The sequence below is a fragment of the Nansenia antarctica genome (genome assembly GCF_963989245.1).
Source record: "Nansenia antarctica genome assembly, chromosome: 19".
In the NCBI taxonomy this organism is placed as follows: domain Eukaryota; kingdom Metazoa; phylum Chordata; class Actinopteri; order Argentiniformes; family Microstomatidae; genus Nansenia; species Nansenia antarctica.
The window spans coordinates 15,091,469-15,103,751 of NC_137692.1; the positions used below are offsets into that span (position 1 = coordinate 15,091,469).

At 42.9% G+C, this 12,283-nt stretch overlaps 1 protein-coding gene across 1 annotated transcript; it reads left to right on the forward strand.

Annotated features, from left to right (window-relative positions):
• Nucleotides 1-1,806: 1,806 nt before the first annotated feature.
• LOC308173921 (uncharacterized protein) lies at nt 1,807-6,573 on the forward strand (the record flags this gene model as incomplete). Its single annotated transcript, XM_080548974.1, has 2 exons — nt 1,807-2,054; nt 5,559-6,573. The coding sequence occupies 2 exons, from the start codon at nt 1,807-1,809 to the stop codon at nt 6,571-6,573; spliced, it is 1,263 nt and encodes a 420-aa protein (XP_080405100.1).
• Between the last annotated feature and the right edge of the window lie 5,710 nt (nt 6,574-12,283).

The window sequence follows — 12,283 nt, forward strand, 5'->3', positions numbered from 1 at the left end:
ACTTGTCACCGTGAGGGGTGTCATACAAAGTATTCTTGGACCTTTGTGGCCCAACAGTTAAAAGTGCCACCTCTAGATTGGATATGGAACACATAATGGACTGTACACTAAATATTTTACCAAACTGAACATGGGTTTTACTACCACTGTACTCAGCAACACTAATCAAGTGAGTTTCAACCATGAGGGGTGTCACACAGAGTATTATTTTTGAGGTACTGTCCAGCGTCCTGAAGATATCTAGCTTGTATCCTGATTGAAGGTGACAAAACAGATACAGTTTTATGTTTCTGTTATGCCACCTTTTGGTCGCCACCATAATGTTCTGAAGTGGCCTTGTGTTCCTGGCCATGGCCACAATATTGATTTGCCAACAAGACCCTGGATAAAAAGATGAGAATTACCCAATGTAAGTAGCCTAAATCAATAGACAGTAACGACTTCTGTGTTTAAACATGTAATATCGTGAGCTTAGAATGATAAGGTTCTATCTCCGTTTAGGGCAATTCCCAGGGCTAACGACCCTGCCATAGTCATGCCATTTGCAGTGTCCCAGCAGCAAAAACCAAGACGGTTACAATCGCACGAACGCTAATGTTTTATCTCAGTTTTGGAAAACTTTTGATGAAAGCAGTTCGTGACGTTAGAATTACAAGGTTCTATCTCCATTTTTGTCAAAATTGAGTTTTTTTACATAATCTGATCCATTAGGTGTTTATTAATGCCTGTGTGGTGTTATTTTTAAAATGTTGACATGTTTGAGTTAGTAATTCATGAATTACAAAGGTTCCATCTCACAAAACATAATGGAATGTAAACACTTTGACGCTCAATATCTCTGAACTGCCCTAAACGGAGATAGAACCTTATCATTCTAAGCGGAGATAGAACCTTATCATTCTAAACGGAGATAGAACCTTATCATTCTAAACGGAGATAGAACCTTATCATTCTAAACTCACGAGTTGTGCGCGTAGCCATCCAGCAGGTGGCGCAACAAGACAACGCGCCCTTCATATACTTAGAGAGAGGCGGGGAGAGGAATCGAGGATGAGTTTATCGGTGAACCGAATCTTTTCCAAACGCTTCTCACACCCTTTTTTGCAAGCCAAGCGTGATATCCGCGATGTATCCGCAGCCACTCTTCTCCTCTGACCGAAGCCCGGGAGTGGTGCTTTAGGAGGTAACGGCTGTGCGCTGCGCCTGGAGACAGGAGACATCCACATGCCCAGGCAACCAACCGCCCATGAACCGGAGGGGCTCTCTCTCCCGTGGAGACCCATGTGCAGTCAGCTTTTGGGAGGCGGGAATATAAGGAATGCATCGCTCGGAAGCCTCGGAGCTTAAAAATGGGCGTCAGAGTCAGAGATAAGAGAGATTCTGAATTCTATGTATGGGCGTTTTGAAAAGGTTGGGACTCCGACTCTTGGGTAAGTCGTGACGTTAGAATTATACGGTTCTATCTCCATTTTTGTCAAAATTGAGTTTTTTTTTTTTTTTACATAATCTGATCCATTAGGTGTTTATTAACGCCTGTGTGGTGTTATTTTTAAAATGTTGACATTTTTGAGTTAGTAATTCATCAAATACCAAGGTTCCATCTCACAAAACATAATGGAATGTAAAAACTTTGACGCTCAATATCTCTGAACTGCCCTAGACGGAGATAGAACCTTATCATTCTAAACGGAGATAGAACCTTATCATTCTAAGCTCACGAAGTGCTGACGTGAAGGTCGTTTTAAGTGACTTGGGTCTCCGAATTGGTTGCTTTTACTCTTACTTCCACTGTGGTGGAGTTTAACCATGGAGAAGGCTCAGGCGCAGCCCCAGGGTCACTTGGGGTCAGTGGCCCAGAACGCAGAGGGTTCGCCGGGGGACCTCTCCAGAGTAACCGACGAGGAGCTCCGGAGGTGGAGCAGAGAGGAGCTGGTGCGACGTCTGCGTGGGGCAGAGGCCCAGAAGATGAGCGTCATCCTGGACCACGGGACTATGATCCGGGAGGTCAACCGGAGACTCCAACAGCACCTGGACGCAGGGGCGCCGCTAAGGGGGTGGTAAGTTAGGACGATTCTAAGGGCCCAGCACTGACAGGGGCCCATGAGAATCTTTAAAAAAATATATATTATATTTATAAATAATATTATTATTATCATAAGGACGTTAATGTAGCCGAATTCAAATTATAATTCTATGTATTAAAAAAAGTCACAAAAGAAACAAACTGGAGTTTTGTTTCTCTATGTTTAACAAAATGAAGCCTTATTATTTACCCCTCTATTTATTCATTGCATGGTTCAGTCCACCGCGCGCGAGCTGCTAGACTAGAGGAACGTTACCGCAAATATTCTGACAAGGTTTCCATGACCAACATGTCCTGCTGTAGTATGTGTGTGGGACAGATGGAGGACAGCCAGATTGGAAATGCATCAAATGTACGTGTGCGTGCGTGGACGATGTCGTGAAAGGCAAAGCCAAAGTCAGGGTCTCAAAAGAGAAAAGTAAAACAATCTGTGATCTAATCACTGCGTGGATGATCTAGTTAGCTCGCTATAGCTAATTAACATTAACTTCAAGTATAGTTAACTTACAGTGCACTGTCAGTATAATTTCAGTTAAATGTATGAGATGAGTGCAATTTTGGTCCAAATATAGGTTATTAGAGCTCAGTGAATTTGTATCCAGCAGCTATGCACTCTTGCTATAGCTAGCTAGCTAACTAGTATAATGTTACATGCTAATGACGTCATGCACAGATGCAGCTCCAGGATCAGGACTCCTTCCCTCAACCCACCTCCCAGTTGAAGGAGAAGGAGGTGAGCAGTAGGAGTTTGGGGTTAACAAACATATTTTGAATATTTTAATGTATGCTGCATTACCATGCAAGCATTGAATACAACTTTAGCTAATATTCATATTTAGTTAATAGTTCTTCCAGTAATTGCAATAACATTGACCACTGGCATCTTAATAATATTGTTAGCTAGCTAGATAACATTTAAGTTAGCTAATCTGGTGTAATGTATGTATTATTATGTTAATACTATTATAGGACATATTATGAATTATGTACCTATGGATACTCCATGCCAGGGCCCACTTCAAGCAAGGCAGCCAGAGAGGAGAGCAGAGGTGGGGGGGTAGTGGTGGTCTAGTAGTGGATAGTGAGTTGGACTTGTGATTGGAAAGTTGCAAGTTCAAATCCCGCCTGAAACCTCACCACTACTTGTGTGCCCTTGAGTAAGGCACTTAGCCTTCAGTTACTCCAGGGGGAATGTCCCTGTAATTCGTAATTGTTTGGATTAAAAGCGTCTGCTAAATGGCAAAATTAATTAAAATTTAAAAAATTAAGAGGTAAAGAGGCAGAAGAAGAACAAAGGACAATGACAGCAGCACAGCAAGTTGGCTTCATCACTAGATTTCAAGGATCTTATTAAAGATGTTGCTATATACTAAGAAGGCCCAGCGTTTAGATTTGATCTCTTTACTCCTATCTTGAATCGTTGTGCATTAGGCTAGATATAGTTTTTAGCTCTCCAGGTATACTAAATACTGCCGCAGTGTAAAAATAAAAATCTTCCCATTTCACATTCAATTTCGCTGGCACCATGTCTGTGTTGCTCCCTCTTGTATAAGACACGTTTGTCTTTGTGTGAAACAAGCAATGCTGAGTCAGTAAATATCTCTCTGCTGTAATTCTTCATTGATCTAATCCTGACAGTATTATGGCCAACTGATCTTTACAAGATCTACATTTATTTAGACACAATACCACCCCATTAAAATTATATATTTTACTTTTTGTGTGATTTATACTTTTATAATTGGGTTCCAATCTTCATTTAATTATACTTTCGTCCTTGTGTTGTTCAAGTCTTAATTTAATAAGTTAAAGAATGTTGAGATTTCTTTGCTGAATTGTTGATTCCTGTATTAACTGTAATTTTACATTTACAAAAGATGTCCATCATTGGATTTCTTGCAGTGCATCAATAGTTCATCAACTTCAACTGGGTTTAGGTTGATGGGTGGTTTAGGTGGGGGGGCCCAAAATTATATTCTGTCATGGGGCCCAGAATCTCTAGCGGCGCCCCTGCCTGGACGAGATCCGGAGTTTAAAGGTGAGGGAAGGAGACAGGTCCGGAGGTTCCAGAACGCCGCAGAAGTTTTTAGTGATGTTCTGATCATTAATTTATCTGTTGGTTGTAGGCTATGTTCCATATCGGTTAATCTGTAAATTGTTACAGAACATATCGTGACGTTAGAATTATAAGGTTCTATCTCCATTTTGGTCAAAATTGAGTTTTTTTACATACTCTGATCCATTAGGTGTTTATTAATGCCTGTGTGGTGTTATTTTTTTAAAAATGTTGACATTTTTGAGTTAGTAATTCATCAAATACAAAGGTTCCATCTCACAAAACATAATGGAATGTAAAAACTTTGACGCTCAATATCTCTGAACTGCCCTAAACGGAGATAGAACCTTATCATTCTAAACGGAGATAGAACCTTATCATTCTAAGCTCACGATATCTAATCGTTCAGGAGGATACTGTTTCCTACTGTACACAAACATAATAGGCTTATTCCATCTGCATAGAAAGAAGTAACATCTCGATGATTTTTGGGCTCTCTTTTTCAAGCCAATTAGGCTCTTGTTGCAGAAATGTTACTTAATCCCTAAAATGTTAACCTACAATTATAAGACCAGCATGATTGTTTTGAAATCCACATTAACAGAGAACATTCAATTCACTTATTGCATTCAATATGTTTGCACAAATAGGCCATCGTATATGTTTTGCCTACCTACATTATTATGTGTCTGCTGATAAGTCAATTCAAGTCTAAAAAGATTGTCAAGCAGGAAATTGGACAAAATGTAGCTTATCGGCCATGAAAAGAGTCTTCAACAAGTGCGCGCACACACACACACACACACACACACACACACACACACGCACACACACACACGCACGCCAGGGGCGGATCCAGATTTTTTATTATTAAATTGAATAGGTACACAGTGTATTTATGTCTTCATCGTGTTTCTGTTGGCTACATTAACTATTTCACCTTGTAAGGAAGGTGCATATGACCTTCTCATTTTGCACTGTCAACATTACAATTCTGATGGACCCCTTGTTCATGATATTCTCATCAACATCTGGCTCTTATGTGCAATAAGTAAGCTCAACAACAGTAGCCTAAGGCAGAATAAGTGGGTGCAATGTAATGTGCAAGAATAACACTATTTACAGTACTGTAAATGTTAACATATTGCAATATTTATTATATCTATTTTTAATAATGATAATCATATCTTCAATTGTAGTAAACAAGAATTCTCACATAATACGCAGCACTTAATACATTCTCACAGTGAAATTGAGAACATTAACAACTATTATTTTTCTTATCACTAATTAGTAGGTGTGTATCGGTTCCCGGGTTGATTAATTGCTGAATACCTCCTCTGTGTCTGCTCCTGTGTGTGCGTGTGCGTGTGTGTGTGTGTGTGTGTGTGTGTGTGTGTGTGTGTGTGCAAACCAGACTGTTAACCAGAAGCTTCAGGAGGACAACCAGGAATTGCGGGACCTGTGCTGTTTCCTGGACGACGACCGCCAGAAGGGCAAACGCGTGTCGCGGGAGTGGCAGCACCTGGGCCGCTACAGCGCGGGCCTCATGAGGAAGGAGATGGCCCTCTACCTGCAGAAGCTCAAGGAGCTGGAACAACGCCAGGGGGAGGTAATATGTGAGAACCTGGAGCTCAAGGAACTGTGCATCCTACTGGATGAGGAGAGGGGAGGTGGGGGTGGAGTAGGGGGAGGCCAGGGTGCCTGTTGCAGGAGCTCCAGCGACAGTCAGAGTAGTTTGAATCACACAGGTGGTGCTACGACTACGACTAGCCTGCTTCGGGATGTGGGGGACGGGAGTAGCACCTCCAGCGCTGGAAGCGCCGACAACCCTGATAGTTCCCGTCATAAACCCTCTTACTCGGGCTCCGGCCCGAACTCTAGACCCAGTCCCGCGCCTTATTCTGACCTCAAAACGCAGGGCCCGGGGCCAGCGCCCGCAGGACGCAGGCACAGCACCAGCCAGGAGTACCACACCTTCCCCCAGTCCTGCAGACCCCGCGGGGGATCCCTCACTAGCTCCGACGGCCCCAGGGGACTCCGGTGGCCCACCACCCCAGAGAAGCACGGCAAGTCCCCCACCGCCGGGGGAGGAACCGAGACCCACCCCAAACTCAGCAGTGCAGACGACGACATGCCGGCCCAGGAACAGCTCTTTGGGCCTGGGCAGAGTGGGGGCTCCAATCAGGATCCCGTCCAGTCTAGTCCGGATCTCTCCCAGAGACACAGAGCTGATACACTTGCGGTCGGGGTTAGTTGCGGGAGCCCGGAGACGAAACAGGCACCGACGGGGACGCCCGAGCTCCTGAGGAAGGGGCGAGTCATCGTGGCGAGCCCTGAGGTGTTCCGCCACCATGACCACCACAGCCCCGGCTGGGTTGGGGGCAAAGGGGTTATGTCACTCATTCCAGGGTGTCTGGAGTCAACCAGGTAACCCAGCTGTGTGTGCTCAGGGCTGTGAGTCAGATAACACAAATACAAACTCATAAAAACACACACACACACACACACACTTCAGACATACACACAAACACACACAACCTGTGGTTATGCCACTAAGCATAGCAGGGTCCTGTCTCATTGGAGGATATCAGAATCAGAATCAGAATTCTTTTTATTGTAGTATATTTGCACATACAGGAAATTGACTTGGTGTGGTTGGTGCATAGGACATAAAGACAGCAATATAAAAAAATAAAAAAACAAGGACCGGCACCGGTCCGCGGCCCGGTGATTGGGGACCACTGGCTTAGGGTACGGTCATCCCAAGGATCCCATTTAGCATCTTCCTACAGTATTTTGATATTCAGTAGCCGTTAAATGCAGTATACGATCAAGTTTAAAAGCTGTATTGTTGCTTTACGGGCCGTTGTTGATGGAGGGTTTTCAGACGTATTGAATAATGATCATTTGAGAAGAAGGCCCTATTCTGTGTACCCTAGAGCTTGTTAGTATGCTTTAGAGGACAAATGATAGTCAGAACCGGAGGTACTATTTAGAATAAGGCCTTTGTGTTCACTAACCCCCCCCCCCCCAGCCATTCTCGCCCCCAGCCATTCTCTCTGCTGGCTCACACACACCATGGAAGCAGTGTCTATTGGGAAATAAATGTCTTTGACTACTAGTGCTCACTCACCTCTGACACCATGAGCGAACGACTGTACTGTCTGTCACGTCCTAGCACTGATTACATCCTCTTCTTTCTCTGTCTCCTCCGACCCTCCTTCTTTTTCCTCTCTTTCCATCTCTCTTCTTTCTACCCTGTCTCTCTCTTTCAATCCCCACTCTGTTCTCTATCTCCAAGCCAGCCTCTTTTTCTACCTCATTCCCAACTTCATCCTTTCTCTCCAAGCCTATACCTAACTCTTTATTTCTCCATCCTCCCACAGCCTCCTCCTTTGGTCTCTCTCAATCCCACTCTCCTCCTCTCTCTCCTTCTCTTTCTCACCTCTATTTTGAACCCTCTACCGGCAGCTGTTTTCTCTGTCCTTCAAAGCACTGCCACCAACTGCAAGTATACATTAAGTTTCACAGTACAACTGTGTTGTAGTCTTGAGCAGGCTATGTCTTCATTTTTTTGCATTTATCGATGGCTCTACTGACTGAATGCCTCGTGTGTTTACTGTTTCATAATTGAGAAGGCTTCGTGACAATCTGAAAACATTTTTACGTTTTTATTTTATGGTAGCACCTACTATGAATGACCTGGGTGCAATGCATTATGAATCCATTGTAGAGGTGATACAGTAATCCAGGCTGCTCCAGGAGCTACTCCACAATGTGCTGTGTATCAGTGTGTATGTGTATGGGTAGGAGTGTGTATGACTATGTGTGTACGTGTAAGCGTGTAAGGCTAGGTGTACGCATTGTATAGTTATAAAATCAAAGCCTAATGCCTGTGGAAAACTTTCTTCCAGAGATGTAGCATGACCTGACCAGTAAAAACATTTAGAGATGGCGCTACCTTAACTGTCAGAGGGAGACTGTTCCATAATAATACCCATGAATAATAAAAAGAGCTCAGAGCGGCAGTGCTGTTCACCCTAGCCACTGTGCAAGAGCGTACACTGGCTCTAGTAGTATGCTCATGCCGGGAGTGTACCATCGGGAGTGCACCATCCCAACTTGACTGCTCTGGTAAGCTGGGGCAGTCCCATTTATGACCCTGAACAGAGGTTTCAGCTTGAGCTGTTCACCACGCTGCTCTACTGGAAACATGTTGACTGATCTAAATTCAGGTACCCCCATATGGGTTCTGGAGGGAGCGTTCAAAATGTAACGCATCAACATAACAACATAACAGATGGCGGCGCTACGCCCGAGAGCAGCCGGCCACTTTCTACCTGTCATTGTTTTTTACTGTTCGTTTTACTACGTTTTACTATGTCAGAGTGTTCTTCAAACGAACCTGATCATATACAGATATGACCGAAGAGAGCTCTTTGACATCCGTGCCTCATTAGGAGAAATCCCATCGAACATGACAGCTCCCTTCACTATTCCCTACGGACCATGGAGTATTAACAAACGGATTCACCAGAGAGGAGCAGGCAGACGCCGAGGGCATCGGGCTGGATCAGCGGTGAAACGCAAACAGCGAGCCCGCATCAATACCGAGCCGTCACCCCTCTCTCCCACCCGGCCTCAAGATCAACACATGCCTGTAGAGACACCTACCTCGCCCGTGACTCGTGAAGTGGTGAAGATGGGACTCCTGAAACCATGGTAAAGTTGTTTTTATATTCGACATTCAACAGACATTCACATTCGGCATTTTAGGGACCGTGGTAAAAGTAGTGAAAAACCCAATGGAGATATGGCTGTCCTGATCAATAACTCTGTCAATATTGGGCCAATGCACCTCAAACCAATTGTAGATTGTTCTGGGAGTGCCCCTCCAAAAATGGCAACCTTTGGATTTCCCAATCAATTGATTAGGAATTTATTAAAATTCAAGAACTCAAAAACCCTATGGAGATATGGCTGTCCTGATCAATAACTCTACCAATATTGGGCGAAAACACCTCAAACCAATTGCCGATTGTTCTGGGAGTGCCCATCCAAAAATGGCAACCTTTGTTTTTTCCCAATCAATTGATTAGGAATTTATTAAAATTCAAGAACTCAAAAACTCTATGGAGATTTGGCTTTCCTGATCAATAACTCTGCCAATATTGGGCCAATGCACCTCAAACCAATTGCAGATTGTTCTGGGAGTGCCCATCCCAAAATGGCAACCTTTGTTTTTCCCAATCAATTGATTAGGAATTTATTAAAATTCAAGAACTCAAAAACCCTATGGAGATTTGGCTTTCCTGATCAATAACTCTGCCAATATTGGGTCAAAACACCTCAAACAAATTGTACATTGTTCTGGGAGTGCCCATCAAAAAATGGCAACCTTTGGATTTCGCAATCAATTGATTAGGAATTTATTAAAATTCAAGAACTCAAAAACTCTATGGAGATTTGGCTTTCCTGATCAATAACTCTGCCAATATTGGGCCAATGCACCTCAAACCAATTGCAGATTGTTCTGGGAGTGCCCATCCCAAAATGGCAACCTTTGTTTTTCCCAATCAATTGATTAGGAATTTATTAAAATTCAAGAACTCAAAAACCCTATGGAGATTTGGCTTTCCTGATCAATAACTCTGCCAATATTGGGTCAAAACACCTCAAACCAATTGTACATTGTTCTGGGAGTGCCCATCAAAAAATGGCAACCTTTGGATTTCGCAATCAATTGATTAGGAATTTATTAAAATTCAAGAACTCAAAAACTCTATGGAGATTTGGCTTTCCTGATCAATAACTCTGCCAATATTGGGCCAATGCACCTCAAACCAATTGCAGATTGTTCTGGGAGTGCCCATCCCAAAATGGCAACCTTTGTTTTTCCCAATCAATTGATTAGGAATTTATTAAAATTCAAGAACTCAAAAACCCTATGGAGATTTGGCTTTCCTGATCAATAACTCTGCCAATATTGGGTCAAAACACCTCAAACCAATTGTACATTGTTCTGGGAGTGCCCATCAAAAAATGGCAACCTTTGGATTTCGCAATCAATTGATTAGGAATTTATTAAAATTCAAGAACTCAAAAACTCTATGGAGATTTGGCTTTCCTGATCAATAACTCTGCCAATATTGGGCCAATGCACCTCAAACCAATTGCAGATTGTTCTGGGAGTGCCCATCCCAAAATGGCAACCTTTGTTTTTCCCAATCAATTGATTAGGAATTTATTAAAATTCAAGAACTCAAAAACCCTATGGAGATTTGGCTTTCCTGATCAATAACTCTGCCAATATTGGGTCAAAACACCTCAAACCAATTGTAAATTGTTCTGGGAGTGCCCATCTAAAAATGGCAACCTTTGGATTTCGCAATCAATTGATTAGGAATTTATTAAAATTCAAGAACTCAAAAACCCTATGGAGATTTGGCTTTCCTGATCAATAACTCTGCCAATATTGGGTCAAAACACCTCAAACCAATTGTAGATTGTTCTGGGAGTGCCCATCCAAAAATGGCAACCTTTGGATTTCGCAATCAATTGATTAGGAGTTTATTAAAATTCAAGAACTCAAAAACCCTATCGAGATATAATGGTAAATGGTAAATGGACTGCACTTATATAGCGCCTTTATCCAAAGCGCTTTACAACAGCCTCTCATTCACCCATTCACACACACATTCACACACCAATGGCGGCAAGCTACCATGCAAGGCGCCAGCCTGCTCACTGGGAGCAATTTGGGGTTCAGTGTCTTGCCCAAGGACACTTCAACATGTGGCCAGCCGGGGCTCGAACCGCCGATCTGCCAACCTTGCGTTCATTAGACGGCGGCTCTACCTCCTGCGCCACAGCCGCCCGAGATATGGCTGTCCTGATCAATAACTCTGCCAATATTGGGCCAATGCACCTCAAACCAATTGTAGATTGTTCTGGCAGTGCCCCTCCAAAAATGGTAACCTTTGTTTTTCCCAATCAATTGATTAGGAATTTATTAAAATTCAAGAACTCAAAAACCCTATGGAGATATGGCTTTCCTGATCAATAACTCTGATCTCAATTGATTAACTCTCAATTGATTAGGAATTTATTACAAGGCAGATATAGGGAGCACATCATAAAAAATGGCATGCCTATGGAAATGCTAACGAGGCCAATCAGACCAATAAAGCCGAAAACGTGCCATCCTGAGGTCCCAGAGAACCCAGAAGAACAGTGGGCCAAAAAATGTCAGACCACCACACAGTCCCGCCAAAGAAGCAAATATGTTGACCCACCATCGGACATGCCATCGCCAAAGCACAAAACTACTCCTCTGAAGGTATCATGAACTACTACTACAGTACTATTGTGCCAAATATAGGCTACATTATTGTTGTAACAATAATATTTCTTCTTTATATGCTTTGCAGGTTAAAAAGTCCAGGAAAAAGAAGATACACTCCTGTGACAAAGACCAAGGGATGACACAGGAGAAAGAGGAGGATGTGAGGAAGGTGGATATGACACAGGAGGAGGAGGAGGAGAAGGTGGATATGGCACAGGAGGTATCATGAACTACTACTACAGTACTATTTTGTGCCAAATATATTCTACATTATTGTTGTTGTAATTAACAATAATATTTCTTCTTTATATGCATTGCAGGTTAAAAAGCCCCCCCCAAAAAACAAGATCAACCAAGATCAACCAGCCAAAACCATGGTACCTTGCATACATTATTTATTTAATTTACATTACATTACATCCATCTGTCATGTTGTCAGCCACCAACTCCAAGTTTAGAGTAGACATCCATCAAGCATTACAATGATTTGAACCATTTCACTCCTTTTGGCTTTTTTTTTGGTCCAGGAGACCACGGCCCACTCGGTGAGAATAGCTGCTCTACAAATTTGTCAAAGTGTACATACAGTATGACACATATTGATATGTAGTATGATGTTGTCTAAGAGGGTCTGAAATCATATTTAACAATTTCAACTAATGTGTTTCAGATCAACTCTCTCTGGGGGAAGGAAGACAGTGGGGTGGTAGTGGCATTGATTCATTCCAAAGAAAACAGGAACGTGTCCTACACCCTCCGCCATGCTGAGTTCCTGACACTGAGGCCACACCAGTGG